This window comes from Miniopterus natalensis, chromosome 2 (assembly GCF_054644295.1).
Source record: "Miniopterus natalensis isolate mMinNat1 chromosome 2, mMinNat1.hap1, whole genome shotgun sequence".
Lineage (NCBI taxonomy): Eukaryota > Metazoa > Chordata > Mammalia > Chiroptera > Miniopteridae > Miniopterus > Miniopterus natalensis.
In genome coordinates this window covers 132,033,067-132,049,056 of record NC_142082.1, presented here as the reverse complement: position 1 = coordinate 132,049,056, position 15,990 = coordinate 132,033,067, and the positions used below count along the sequence as shown (strand labels likewise).

Below are 15,990 nucleotides of genomic sequence, written 5' to 3'. Positions count from 1 at the left end.
AGAGGAGGTGGGCAGTAAGGACAACATCTAATATGGTTATGAAGATAGTTTGTTTATAGCAACCTAACTTTTACAAAGGCATTTCTATGCACACTATGAGGCCTCTCACTGCAAAGGAGGGGTAGATGATTATACTGATGACTGTCATATAGCCAAGGGAACATATCTGCATCTGTATCTGTAAAGGGAGATGATGATAGATAGATGATAGATAGACAGATGATGATAGATAGACAGATAGATGATTGATTGATTGACAGATAGGTAGATGATAGATGATAGATAATATTATAATGATCCTATAGAATTTTATTTATAATTTTCTAACTTTATGCTTTAAGCTTTAAATAGTGTGAGTTTAATTCTATTTTGTAAGTGAATTCTTAGCTTATTTAGGTTAGAAATAATTTAAGGTTATTCATTGTTTCATAGAGCATTGGATTTGTGTTTTTAGGATTATTTATCAAAGTCGAAAGAACTGTTTTTACCCAGACAACTTCTAGCATAGGTAATAATAACTAAGACTGTCTACATGAAAATAATTTTAGAACTCCAAACAAGACACATGGCAGATTTTTTCCTATGACTTGCTGACATTAAAAACTCTTATAATTAAATCACACTATTTGTACATATTTAATAAATCATCTCTTTTAAATATAATTGTATGACATTATTGACCCAGTGCTGTACTTGTACTGCTCCACTAACATAAATGGTAACTTCAGCTGTCTTTTCTCATTAGAAACTGAGACTGAGGAACTTGGAATTATTTGCAAACAGCCTCCTAAGTTCTTCCTCCCAGTCAGTACTACAAAAAGTCTAAGGACAGTCATAAGTTATAACTAATATCTGACCTTTCCCTGCCTCTGAGAAAGGTGTACTCTATAACCCCATCACTAGTAGTCTGTAGCTAAGTGATACACCAACTGCTATTCTCCCAGTAAAATTTTGGGCATTGAAAAAAATCTTAAGAACCATGTTACCTGTGTGAAAGGGCGAAAAAAGAAGCCATGCTGGCTCACCAGCCGGGTATACCTTTTCTCAATCTGTGAAGTTAAAAGGTTAGGTAGGTGTGCAAGAAAGGGTTAATTCCACGGGTCCGGTTTGCTCATACTTTGAACTTGAAAGGCCCATCTTTAGACTGACCCTTAGCCTGATCCCGGGAGAGAACTTCTGAGCCTTGGCAGATTCTGCCTGATAAAAGCATTCTTGTATGCCTGACACGGTGGGCCATACTCTACCGGTTTGATCAGATAAATTTATTCTGAGGATGTAATTTATGGTAAATACCTATTTTTCAGGGGGTGAGGGTGAGGAGGTGGAAGGGGGACTGGAGTCTGAGTATCTGAGGCCACTCATGCAGGTCCTGCATGCCTACATGACTGACCCCCAATAAAAACTCTGGACACCAAGGCTCAGGTGAGTTTCCTGCGGTAACACTTTGCACGTGTAACACATTGCTGGGAAAATTAAGCCTGTCCATGCTACTGCACTGGGAGAGGACACCTGGAAGCTTACACCTGGTTTCTCCTGCACTTCATCCCATGCCCCTTTTCCTTTGTTGAATTAATCTGTATCTTCTCAGTGTTATAAACCATTTCTGACACCAGTGAGTCCTTCTAGTGAACACAGTTGGACAACTATACCCAGACATAAGGCCACCCGCTGCTTAGACAACAGGTCTGCCTCCCTTGGGCACTGCACGGCTTTGCGCTTTCCCAGGCTGTAAGTCAGAGAGGGGCCAGCCCACCTTCCCATCCTTACTTTTCAAGGGACTCTTAAGGATTCTGATCCTTGTGGAGAGTCCAGTGTGAATATGGGAAAGAGCAAGAAATTAAATGTTCAAACAGTACCACCCAGAAAATAATAAAAGCCAGCATTTATCAGGCACTTACTACATGTTTTTTAAGTGCTTTATAGGCATTAGCTCACTGACTCATCAAACAAGTCCATGTGTCAGAAGAACTATTCTCATTTTACAGGGGAATATGAGGAACCTGAAACTCAGAGAGTCCACTGCTAGTAAGTGGCAGACCAGAGATTCAAAATGAAGCCTTTGTCTTAATTTATGACACACAAAATGACACACAAAGTAGAAAACATACATATACCAAGAAACTAACATACCATGGGTCTAAAAATCAAATTGCTTCTATTATGAGACAGGACAATGTTACCATGAAGTAGACTTTTGTATCTTCACTGTAAGGCAATGTTTAAGGAGAAAGACTCTAGTATACAAACATGAGTAATAGATAACAAATGTTGCATGATCCTCAAAAATTCTAAATTTTCTAATTACTAAATTGACCCATTTTGCTTAGGTGGCTCTCATTTCCTATACATTCTCATGAATCGTCCACCTATAGAGTTTCTATCAAAGACTTGATATCAAAGAGGGATTGAAACATGAAAGAGAACCTTAGGCTAAGAAAACCTAAAAAATGAACTTAACGTAAATTAATGTACAAAGATCAGGATTAAAAATCACTTGGAAATCAGATTTCTGAGTTGCAAGGTGCTAAAATGTCCTAAAGGAAAGCCATCAGGCAGACAGCAATGTAATTAACTAGTATAAATTATTCTAACTAAACCCTTATGGACCAATTCATTGTTTTATGCCCTAATTATTAAGTACATCATGACCAAACTAGGTAATCACAGTCAACATCTTGACAGACATTTGGAATGTTAGGGAAACACTATGAACCAGTAGTTAGGAAATCTGTTTTCTAGTCTGGCCTCTCCTACTAACTAGCAGTGTGACTTTGGTCAAGTTACTTGATCTCTTTTGACTTTGGTTGGCTTCCTAATGTGTAAAATGAATCGGTTATAGCCTAGCTCAGCTTGAAATACATACATATATGTAAATACAAAACTACATTATAATTGTAAAATATTAAAACTTAACTCTGCTAATGACTGTATTTCAGGAAATGTATTTATGTGATCAGGAAGAACCAGGTGGGCTTTTTTGCAAAGATGCAGGCAAAAAGCGTCTGCAGGGTCCTGTTTGTGGGGGGAGGCAGTATATTTATGTAAATATGTAATTTACCTATGCATTTTGTTAAGGACATTCCTTTTAAAGAATTCAACGTCTATATCCCAAAGAATCTATACTTTCTAAAAGGTACTGGTACTAGTAGACCTACAAGAAACACTAAATGGAGCCCTAGCTGGTTTGGCTCAGTGGTTAGGGTGTCGGCCCATGGACTGAAGGGTCCCAGAGTCTCAATCTGGGGGAGGCAACCAATCCATGTGTCTCTCTCACATCCATGTTTCCCTCTCTCTCTCTCCCCTCCCCCCTTCCACTCTCTCTGAAAAGCAATGGAAAAAAATACCCTTGAGGGAGGATAAATTAAGAAAAAGAAGGCGGGGAAGAGGGGTGATAGTTTTAGTTTTAAAAGTCTGAGACACAACAATCCACAAATCTGTCTGACCATCACAGAAAGAGAGGCGAAGGATGGTACATGACGATTGATGGGATGCAGTAGGACGTATGCAGCATCAGCTATGAGCGTTCTTGCCAAAAAACTGAAGCTGCATCCTGCCATCGCCGTTTACAGGAAATACAGGAACTAGAGCACCACGTTAACGGACTCCACGGAGATGCAGTCGGGTAGATCCGGTGTGTGGGAAATTCTCCAGACCAAGTCACAAGACTTCTCCAGCAAATAAGCGACAGAAAAAATGAAGAGGAAAGAATTGTCGTGGATTAAAAGGGATTTAAGAGACAAATAAACACAACATGTGGACATAAGTTGGATCCTAATTCAAACACAACCACTGTAAAAAGATTTTTGCGCAAGTGGGGAAATCTGAACATTCACTGAATATTTAATGTTACCAAGGAAATGATTTTTAATTTTTTTAGGTGTGATAATGGCATTATGGTTATTTTTTTTAAAACTGTCCTTCTTTCTTAGCGATATACACTGAACTGTCTATGGATGAAATAATATGTATGAGAATTGCTTTAAAATAATCCTTCGGGGGAAACTTGGGTGGAGTACAGATAAAACATGATCAGCTAGATGCTTATAATTACCAAGGGTGGTGATGGGCATTTGACAAGTCACACCTGTTATTCTAGTTAGTTTATGCTTAAGATGACAGCCAAGTGCAATGTGTGAGTCTTGATGGGATCGTGGTTTGAACAAACTGTCTGTAAAAGACAGCTAAAAACAGAAAAGCTCTGTGGCCTTCACTAAAACAGGGCTCTCCTTGGTTCCACCGATGCGGGTTTAGACATGCTATAGAAAGTTGATCAAGAATATGCTATTTGCTCCTTTCGAATACTCTTGCCCTTTTTTCTGCCTAAAACCTACTATTCATCCTTCAAGGCCAAGATGATAAAAAAATTACTGCCTCGGTGAACCTTTACCCATTTATTCCCCTCAACAGCTTATGTGAGTTCCTCTTCTGGCTTCTCACCATATTCTGGTTATTATGTCTATTTTCACATTTCTGCTTATAACTCTTTTTCTCATTTCCTTTTTGCTTGCCTTCCTCTCTAAGTTATAAGATACTCAAAAGCAGGTACAATTTTTTGTATTCATTTATGTATTTATAGTCCCTGGTAATTCAACACATTGGTAGAATACTCCATATAACATCTAACACCTGTTCAATAGAATGGTACAGTATAGAAAGAAGAAAAACTTAAACCAGAGGAAAAGGGAAAATGGAAAAACTGAAGGCACATCCACGTACTGGGCCTCAGCGTAGAGATCATTACTTATTGGGGCATTAGGTAGCAGACGTAAGGCCCAAAAGGAGCTAAATTGTGGGATATCTTTAACGTCCATGGTTCTTTCAAGACCTCACTTCCTCTCTGCACATCAAGCTCTAATTCTACAGTCTCCAACACAGAGAGAAAAGCAAGTAATAGATTAATTCACTCAAGTTTCAATTTGATGAATTACCTGTTCCAAGAGTATTCCAGAGAGAATCTGAACCAGGACCAATGGATTCAGTAGATCAAATGAATATATGCGGATATCTTGAATGGATTTCCCTCAAATTAAACCACATTAGCAGTTACCTGTGTCACACTACACATAAGTTTACACCAAAGTAGAAGCTATTTTTACAGTTAGCATTTGGCAAATCCTTCCACCGTCATAATTAAAAAACTCATCGCAGTCTTGACCAGGTGTTTTTTCCCATTATGCTCTACCTGAGCTATATCATGCCAATCCCTAAGGAAGTCTGAGTAGATGAGCTATTTTTGTAATCTATGAATACTGCCAGCACGAATGATTCACCCACATATTCCAGAAGGAATTAGCACTTTGGAGAATTGGGCACTGTTTCATCATAATATTGGAGACTCCCTAGACTATTTCAATGTTACACTTGAAAAATCACTGCCTCACGGCCAAGAGCCACAGCTAAGACAGACTAAAAGAAGAAAAAAAGCTTTCAAGGCTTGGCCTTGTGGGAAAAAATGCTACTCCTACCTACGTCCTACCTACCAAACCTGTCCCTGAGCCTCATCAGCAACAGCAATGACACCAGTCTCAGCTTTGAAGGACAATAACGTTGAATACAGAGAGATGGTGTTTGAGAATGAAAAAGGTGTTTATAGCCCTGGCTGGTATGGCTCAGTTGGTTGGAGCTTCATCCCCTTTGATGTTTCTCTCTCTCCCCCCACCCCTCCTCTGAAAAATCAATTACAATTTTTTTTACGTTTTTAAAAAATTTAAATTTTAAATTATAAAAAGAAGGATGTTTATAACTTCATGCCCTCGTTCTTGACAGCCAAGAAGGCCAGTTGTTACTATGTGCATAGTGGTTTTAGATTGCAGGCTCGGAAGTCAAAAGGCCTAAGTTTACATTCCAGCTCAGGTGTTTTCTGAATACAGGACCTTGTGCAAGTATTTACCCTTTCTCTGCCAGTTTTCTCATTTGTTTAAAAAAAAAAAAGGTAATATCACCTTCCTTATAGAATAAATAAAATTAAATGGGATAATCCATTTAAAGTGTTTGGCACAAGGCTGGAACATGATAAATGCCCAAGAGATATCTGTTATAATTAATGGCCTTCGGTTGTTCATAAGAACCTCAGCAATGCAATGCTGAGCCAGATCATGGTCCACTCAGTCCAGTATTTGTCTCTGATGGTGGCAGCAAGTGACATTTTGGGAGAGAAGAGAATTATCTTTTTTGTTATTACCTCAAATGACTAAGGCTTTATCTGAAAATGCCCCTAACTTCTTTGACTAAATCTCTTGAGAATACTATGTCATCATGCATGTATCTATATCATTTTTATCCATATTTATATGCACAACTGGAACTGACTTACTCTTTTATTAAAACAGTACCTTCAAAAGGCAAGGGGATGTCCCTTATTTCTTGTTTTCCGATATTTTGTTAACAATTCCATATTTACCTTATTTCCTTAGTCTTGGTTTCAGAGTCTCGTTTCAGACTTCCCCTAGCAGCTTTAATTTTGGAGGATTAAAGAGCCCTAGCTTTCAGCAGTCGATTTTCTAGGTTCTAATTTATTCAGTTCAATTCATCATGGATATTTTTTAGTTCCTACTGCAAAGTGCAAAACTGAAACATAAAAAATATAAGATGGAGTTTCTGTTTTCAAAGAGCTTAGAGTCTTCTGGATAATCAGTCAATAAAACTATGTACCGGGGCAGCTGCAGCCTAGAGATTAAGAGCACTGACTCCGGAGCCGGACTACTTGGGTTCAAATTCTCACTCTGCTATTTTTTGATGACCTTGGGCAAATTGCTTAAATTCTCTGTACTTCAGGTTCCTTATCTGTTAATCAGCTAACAATATTATCTGAGGTTGTTATAAGAATAAAGAAGTTCCAAATTAAGCACTCAGAATAGCAGCTGGGTGGCATATAGTAAGCACTCAGTAAAATGTCAGCAATTTGAAGTAGGCATTAGAGCTGTTCACAGATCTTCCTGTTCTCTCTCCCAGACACGTGGAATGCACACATAGCAGGATCACATTTGCCTGCCCCCTTTTAAGTTAGACATGTGCCTGTCTCTGGCTGGTGAAATGTGAGAAGAAGTGACATGTGCTACCTCTGGGTTGAAGTGTAAACCCAGGATATAATTCGCCGAGTTAATCTCCCCTGCCATGGTGATTAAACAGGCATGTGCTGAGATACAGCCTCTGATATTAAGACGTGTGGCTAAGTATCAACGTATCTTGTGCCCAAGGTGAATACAGACCTGTGCTAATCCACAATGGACAAGTAGCTTGAATAAGACAGACTGTACGTTGTGTTACAGCACTGAGACTTCGGGCTGTTTGTTGTGCATCTTAACCTAGACTATCCTGACCAGTACACTATCATTCCAGTCACTGGGCACATAGAGGTGAATCCAACTGACAAAATGCCTGCCCTCATGGGGTTTCTCAAGGCTTGAATACAATATCCAACCTAGCCTATGCAAACTACTAGAAAGAAGCCAAAATGACGGATAAGAATTTACCACCGCTTTCTGCCTCCTACAGTGAGAACTTTGAAGTGTTACAAATGAGTCAAAATAGAGAAAGAAATCTAAAGAAGCACCCATAACATGGTCTCATCTTACATAGCTCTTATTACCTCTCAGAATGCATGACACAGATCAACAACACAGGGACAACATCAAACACAAAAGGAGGGTGACAGGGCTGAGCCTGAGCATCCTGAGACCTGTGAGAACTTACTCTGGCTCTGCCACTAACTGGTTGTGTCACTCTGGCCAGTGTGATGAGTTGTCAGTCTTTGGGGTCCCTCAATAACCGGAAATAATGAAATATGAGCTCCCTTTCTAAGAGGCAAACTGTATGATGGACCTGAGCGTCCATCCGTTCATTCGTTAATTCTTCCAATTGACAAGTAATTATTGACCACCTACTGTGTGTCAGGGAATACAGTGCACAGTGACCCAGGGATGAACCAGACCGACAACGTCCTGCTCTCATGGAGCCTACATTTACTATGGTAGATAGACAACAAATCATCGCAAAGCTTAATCTTATAATATTGATAATGATAAGTGCTTTGAAACAAATACATATGATAGTGTGATGAGGAAATGGTACTTTAGATTGGATGATGCTGAATTTAAAAACACAATTGACAAGAAGGAATCAACCCTCTGAGGACCTGGGAAGAGTGTTCCAGGTAGGGCGGCAAGTACAAAGGCACTGAGGCCTGGTAGAAGAGAGTAAAGAGCTTATGGAAGAGTGGTAGGAGGTCAGAAAGAGATGGAGGGGTTGGTTCACAGAGGTTTTTGGAGGCAATAAGGAGTCTGCGGGCTCATGGAAGCTTTGAAGCAGAAGAGTGACATAATTTCATTCATAGTGTATGTTTAGAGAGATCATCCCAAATGCTATTTGGAGAGGAATCAACTTGGAGGCAATTTCAATAGTCTAGATAAGTGACAAGTGACACCAGAAAAAGGCATAAGAAAGGTTATAGTTGGATATATGTTGGAAGACAAGTGACAGGGTTCAGAACATGCAACCCCAAAATATGGCACCGTGGCATGCCGAATATTTTAAGCTGAAGGAATTTGGGAAAAAAAAACAAACAGATGCAGGAAAGTCTCTCTGACCTTCCCCCAAGCATGGGAGAGGTGCCCTCCCTATACCCCGGGGAAAGAAACAGCCGGTCTGTGAGGCGAGGATGCCTAGAGGAATCCCAACAACGGGCCTTGCTAAGCTCCCCCCCCCCCCCCCGCCCCGTGTGTTCACAGCTCACACCCCTTTGTGTCCTATCACATCTTTCCATGACTCTCTCTTCATCCCACCTACCACTAAAAATGCACAGGCTTAACTGTTTCTTCAGGTCTTCGTTTCCTTATAAAGGTTCCCGTGTCGTGTAAAATTTAGATTAAATAAATGCGTACGCTTTTCTCCTATCAGTCTGTCTTTGTCAGTTCAGGGACCCTAAGAGGGATGAGGAAGGCTCTTTCTTCCTTTACACAGACAAGAGGATGTACTAGCATAGGGGTTCCTTTAAAATTAAGAATAGAACTATCGCCCTGGCTGGTGTGCCCGGTGGTTGGAGCATCGGCCTGTGTGCTGAAGGGTTTCGGCTTGAGTCCCAGTCAAGGGCACGCACCTCAGCTGCGGGCTTGCTCCCGGGGCGGCTGCAGGAGGCAACCAGTCGACGTATGTCTCTCTCACATCAACGTTTCTCTCCCTCTGCCTCCCTCTCCCCCAGTCTCCCCCTCTCTCCCTCTCCCCCTCTTTCTCTTCATTCCCCCTCCCCCTCCCTTCCTCCCTTTCACTCTCTCTAAAAATCAATGGAAAAATATCCTTGGGTAAGGATTAACAAAATAAAGAAGAAAGAAAGAAAGAACAGAACTACCATATGCTCCAGCAATTCCTCTTCTGGGTATTTACCCCCAAAATATGCAAACACTGATTTGTAAAGACAATATGCACCTCCATGTTCATTCCAGCTCTATTTACAGTAGCCAAGACCTGGAAACCACCTAAGTGTCCATCGATGGATAGAGAAGACGTGGGCTATACACAAGGGAATACTACTCGGCCATAAAAAAGATGAAATACTGCCATTTGCAGCAACGGGGCTGGACCTTGAGGGTATTATGCTAAATGAAATGCTAGACAGAAAAAGACAAACACCAAATGATCTCACTAACATGTGGGATATGAAACAAAAAGTAACAAATGAACTAACAAACAAAAACAAATTCAGATACAAACAGAATGGTGGTTACTAGAAGGAAACGGGGGTGGGAGGAGGGTGAACTGGGTAAAGGGAGTCAAATACATGGTAACGGAAGGAAACCAGACTTAGGGTTGGGAATGCGCAAGAGCGTATAGAGACATCGAATTATAATGTTGTACACCTAAAAATTATATAATGTTATTAACCAATGTTACCTCAGTACACTTGAAAAAAGAAGATATACTGATACGTTGGATGTGCAAGTGACAGAAAGACAAAGATGATGGAAGATGTTATTTCCTAAAATAGGGAAAGAAAGCTAAGGGATGAACAGGTTTGGGGGGAACATGGGGAATTCTGTTTTTGAAAGTATTAAACTTGTGGCCCGGCAGGTGCAGGTCAGCGGTTGAGCGTCGACCTAGGATCCAGGAGATCGGGGTTCGATTCCCAGTCAGGGCACATGCCCGGGTTGCGGGCTCGATCCCCAGCGGGGGGCGTGCAGGAGGCAGCCGGTCAATGACTCTCTCTTATCACTGGTGTTTCTCTCTCTCTCCCTCTCTTGTCCTCTCTCTGGAATCAATAAAGACATATTTTTTTAAAAAAAGAAAGTACTAAACTTATCAAACCTACTGGGCAGATTTTCAAGAATAATAAATGAGGATGTATTTTAAAACACCTAATACATAGTAAATGCTCAAAAACAGTTATTTTCTTCCCAAATTTCCTAAATCTAAAGCTAAGTGTCCTAATTTGGACAGTGGTGAGCCTAATTGACTAAATATATGTGAAAAAAGGTTATTAATTATAACTAACATGTATGCAGCTCTTATCAGGTGCCAAGTGCTGTTTTAAGGGTTACGTCTGTTCATTTACTCCTTCCACCCACCCTGCAAGTAAGGTGCTGCCGTCTCCACTTTACCGATGGGGGAGTGGGGCATGGGGCGGAGGTTCAAAAACTTGACCAAGTCTGCACAGGTAGAAAGCAACAGCTGAATAAAAATGTATTCTAAAACGCCCAAATGTGTACTGCAGGCAATAAATTCAGAAAGAGAACAGACAGGTTATGCTGAATAGGTAACAAATATGTACTGGGCATCTCATCTGCGCCAGGCAGTATTCTAGGAAGCAGAGGTACAGCCACAAGCAAACCAGACCTAAACACCCGCCATCGTGGGCTCAGTCGAGGAAAAGCAGTTTGAAGAAAGAGTGACCTCACTTAGCCTAGAAAACGTGCAGGATCTGAATACGGAAATGGGGAAGCAGGGATCAGCTGGCAAACTACAGGGGTCCCTTCAGCACAGCCTATGACCTGTCCAAGTTAAGAATGTTGTGTGTGTGTTTTTTGTTTTACATTTTTAAGAGGAGGAGCAGGAGGAGGATTGTAGATACGATGATCTGAACAACCTTGAAATGAACACTGTAAGCAAAGAAGCCAGGCTGTAAAAGGTGCATCGTTGCCTGTGTTCAAGAAGCCACGTGCAGCCTGGGGTGGCTGGAGAGCAGACATTCAGGGAGGGGGCAGTGAACGGACCAGGAGAAAGAGGCAAGACGTCAGGCGAGGGCAGCTGGAGTCAAAAGATACCCTTTTTACTTGGTAGCTGTTAGGATGGTGTGAACCCCCAGGAAATTCACAGGCCCTTCTGGATATTTGGTTCTCACACGTTAACATGTGTCTAATCTTAGAAGCACTTAAAGAATAGAGTTTTGATGCGTACAGCAAAGGCAGAGCTCTAGAGAAAGATTTCAAAAGTAACTGTTAAGGAAAATGTCAGCCTTTTATAAAAGCTCTGCCCAAGCAACCTGAGAAACTCTTTCTTTCAGGAGATGAACCATATCAAACACCTACTGAGATCTCCAGGTACACTTTAAGCTCGTCTTTGATGCAAAGGAAATCTCAATTGTACCCAGTCCAAGTTCTGGTCTTTTGTTAGCGTGGATAGGAGGACAACCTCATAAGATAAACACAGAAATCAGGAAAAGTCTATACACTCCAGTATTAAGTAAGGACCTAGTGTTCGTAGGGGGATGACAGTCAACTATATCTGTGGTTATTAACTGATACCAAGTAAAGCAATTCTGTGACACTCATTTTTCACAGGTCCTATGGAGCTTAGTACAAGCCACTGAACTATAATAATAACCCTAGAACTGTTTTATTAAAACTCAGAAAAAGAACTTTTTAAGGAACTTGTTCTTGGCATGATTATATTTATTTCTCACTGAAACAATATTTTTTAAAAACAATTACTCATTTTAAAACACCGTAATAGAGAACTACTATATTAATGTCCCATTGCTATTGTAATACGTGACCACAAATTCAGTGGTATAAAACAACAGATTTATTCTCTTACAGTTCTGGAGTAAAGAAGTCTGACCTGGATCTCACTGGGCTAAAATCAAGAGGTCAGGCCTGCGTTCCTTCTGGAGGCACAAACCCAATTCCTTGCATTTTCCAGCCTCTAGGGGCTGCCCACATTCCTTGGCCCGCGGCCCCTGTCCACCTTCAGAACCAGTAGGCTCTCATGCTACAGCGCTCTGCCACTGACTCTTTTTCTGCCTTACTTTTCTACTTTCATGCACTTTGTGATTACCTTGGACCCACCCAGATAATCCAAAATCATCTCCCTATTTTAAAGTCAGCTAATTAGCAAACAACCTTAACTCCATCTGCAACTTTACTTCCCCTTTGCCATGTAATGATGTTCTGTAACATATTCACAGGTTCCAGGGATATCGTTTAGGAGCCGTTAATCTGCCTACCCCAACTTTAACCAAAGTTAAACTATATTGTGCAAGACTGACATTCAGTCTATCAAAGGTGCCAAAATCTTAGATTTGTTCAGCACCTTTATAGACATTACACATTCTTCTATATGCCTGCAAGGTAAATTCTGTACATAAAACATGACCAAATAAATTGGTAAGCCTTTTGTAGGATTCTTGGCTCAGGGGGGCCTAGGGAGCTCTACTGTACTTTTCAGATTCTGAGAGCTCAAAAAGAAAAATATATAACAACTACTGAGATGCATATATTGTTTCTTCTTGGGAAGAGTAACAATATCCTAAAATCACTACTTTTTGTCAAAACAATAAATGTTTTGACACCAGAAAAGGCTGAGCATTTAATGTTTTTAAAAACATTTAATAAAGGAAATTTAATTTTTTTATTTTAGTTCAAGATAATGGAAATAGTGGCAATAAAGGAAAAGGCAATTTTACTTCCCAACTTTTAATTAAAAAAAAGAAATTTGCATTGTGATATTATCCCACAGAGGTATTTTAAGTAGAAAAAAAAAGAATGTTTATTTTATTAATTTTATTCTCTTCTTACAGACTATTCCAAACAAGCTATGATTCTCTTGGCAAAAGGGCTCCATCAAGAGTCTCACCAACGTCTCCCTTGGGGAACACAGAGACTCATACAAGGGGGAAAAAAAACAAGACTAGACACCTGTCCCCAGTGGAAAAAGTAAGCACACACCTGGAGAGCAGCTCAGACAAAGGGAGCCAAGGGGGAAAAAACTGTAATTGGAGAGGAGAGACTGCTTCCAATCTGTTGTTGGTTTATAAGGTAAATCTATTCCTGGAGGAAAGAGATACAGTAGCAGCACACTAAAAACTGGGACAAGGTGTGGCTACGCCAGATTGTCTCTCTTTCAAGGCTGCACTCTGATGACAGTCCTGCCAAGGCCGTTTTTCCAGCATGACCTGAGCCCAGTTTGGATCAAGTGACCCGCCTGAGATTGCCAGGCATCCTGTGCACATCTCATTAACGCATCCATTCACTTATTCGTACTGAGCACTATTTAGCCTGCTCTAAGCGTTGGAGGTTAAAAAAGAAAAAAAGTAAACAAGGCATAATAGCCCTTATCACATGCCATTCATTTGCACTGGCGTTGGCTTTCTGTCTCTAGGAAGGAGCCCTGTTCCACTTCTGCACCCTCGCTGTGTAGCACAGGCTAGGTGCCTAATGAACGCAGGGACGGCTTTGGAGCGTACTTTGGACTGGAGCTACGTTCTCAGGCCCGCAGCCCCACCGGGGCGGGGGAGGCCGGAGCGCGCAGGGCGCGGTCTGTGCGGCGCCGCACGGCGCCCGGCGCGGCTGCCAGAGCGGAGGAAGCCGCCGAGCTCGGAGTCCAGGGAGGGCAGGGGCAGGTCTTCCTCCTGCCCGCGCGCAGGGGGGCTGGGGCTGGGACCGGGGGCGGGGGGTGGGCACGAAGTGGGTTCCCGCGAACCCGGCGGCCCGCCCGCGCTCCTCACCAGCTCGATGGCCACGACGTCCCGCAGCGCCACGACCTGCCGGATGGACTTGGGCGGGTTCTCGGTCAGGTAGATGAGCCGGTCGCTGAGGACCAGGTACTTGAGGGTGCGCTTCTCCGAGTCGGACACCACGATGCAGGGCTCGTAGGCGCGGACGGCGTCGTAGACCTCGGGCGCCAGGTGCCGGCGCAGGAACGCGTCCAGGCGGCTGTTGGTGCGCGCGGGGAAGCCGGACCCCGCGGGGCTGGCCATGCGGGGCGCCCGCCGGGGCGCGGGGCTGGGGACAGCGGACGCCCGCGCGCGGCCCCGCCTCCGCGCCGCCCCTGGTGGAACCCGCGCGCCACGAAGCCGCTGCCACGTGCCCCCGGGCGCAGGGAGCTGCGGGGAAGGAAGGGGGCAACTTTGGGGCTCGGCTCCCAGCCTGGTTCCCTGGAGCCCTCCGCCCGGCCCCCGCCCTCTGGTCAGTTGTCCCAGCCTCAGACACCAGTGGGCGGGGTGAGACGCTGGCCCTCCCCCTTGGCCGAGCCCTTGGGGGCTGCCCCAGCTATTGTGGGCCATGCCATTCCTTACAAACTATTGAAGCAGCAGTTTTAATCCGGTTTGCTGTTAGAAACTTGAACGAAATGGAATTGACTCATTTTTTTTATATGGGCAGAACAATCCTAGATCCCTATTAACACCCATCACAAAGATTTAGCGTTTGATTACAACATTGCCTGCAACAGCGCTCTAATTTTAATAAATATAAACGTAGGTCTTCTCTCCAACTAGCTAAAAGCTCTCTGAGAAGAGAATTCAATCATAAATTGATTAGGTACAGCCAAGGCTACCTAATGGATATACTTGTGGTCTCAATGCCCAGGATGAATGAATGGGTGAGGCCTGCATCTTGAAAAATTGAAGCTTATAGGTTTAGGAATGCTGATTGTGCAGCCTTGAGGCCACAAGGTAGTGAAAGTACTGCTTAGATTTGACAGAACAGGAATAACATTATAAATTAGGTTAGAGAGATGAAAAAAGTATAGCAGAAACTTGCTTCCAATAATCCTACAATTCCTCCAGCTACTGGCAACCCAGAATCAAATTATATCTTCTTCAGTGCTAATTATATTCTCCTTTTCCTCATATACCATATGTTGTAAGCAATTTCAAATTTTTTGTGGAAAGAGTATATAAATAAATTAAAATCCATAAGCAGATATTGTACACTAAATTGCTACAAAAGGGAACCGAGGAGAAATGTTTGAGTCTGGCTAAACAAGTCTGAGGAACCCAATATCAGTCACAGAATTTCTTTTCTTGGAGAGACTGTTATTTGGTGAGTGAAGAGAGCAGTGCCACCTGCTGACAAAATCTTAAATGACCTAGCAGTTAAAGTTTTCTTAGACTTCAGAACACAACTGGATGAAAAGTGAGCTCCAAGGGCACAGCTATTTCCTCTAAAATAAAGACTATTCCCTATCTAAACCACTCTACACAGAGTTTGTTACCTCAAACCAACACCTTTGCGAAATAGCCACACCTCACAAGAAATGGCTCTATCAGAGGTGGAATGTGAGGCCCAAGTTTGGGGAAAGACCTCACTCCAGCTGCCGTTAGGTATCTCTCAGGCTTCCTGCTCCATACCCAGGACTAACAGAAACAGAATGTCTGGACATTCCAGAAAAGACAGCATACCTGATCTATCTGCCAAGAAGCCTATCAAAAATAAGGTTTTGGTGACGAGGGCACTAGGTTTAACAAGTTAGGATGCAGCACATGAAGAAGGAAATTTAAAGGGATTGATGGCTAATGACCTCAGTTACCTTTGTGGCACACGGAGAAGGCAGTGTCATGGTTTCTAGGCAGTGTTCTGCACTGTTGCCAAAGTAACAGCTAAGTTCAGATTCTAAGAAGGGGGTTAATGTAGGAGAAAGATCACTGCCTGGGTGATAGTGCTAATCCTGTTGCTCACTAGCTGAGATTTTTGGAAAGTCATTTAACAATTTTAAGCCTCAGTTTTATCATCCTTAAAATGAAACTACTAATATTTTCCCTGTGAACCAAAGAGTTGGTGT

General features: G+C 42.3%; 1 protein-coding gene across 1 annotated transcript in view; it reads right to left on the bottom strand.

Annotated features, from left to right (window-relative positions):
• Positions 1-14,185, bottom strand: part of C2H12orf56 (chromosome 2 C12orf56 homolog) — a 61,757-nt gene extending 47,572 nt beyond the window's left edge. Inside the window, exon 1 of the mRNA XM_087814566.1 lies at positions 13,934-14,185. Coding sequence (XP_087670692.1) covers positions 13,934-14,185 — 252 coding nt within the window. The remainder of the gene's footprint in view (positions 1-13,933) is intronic.
• Positions 14,186-15,990: the final 1,805 nt, after the last annotated feature.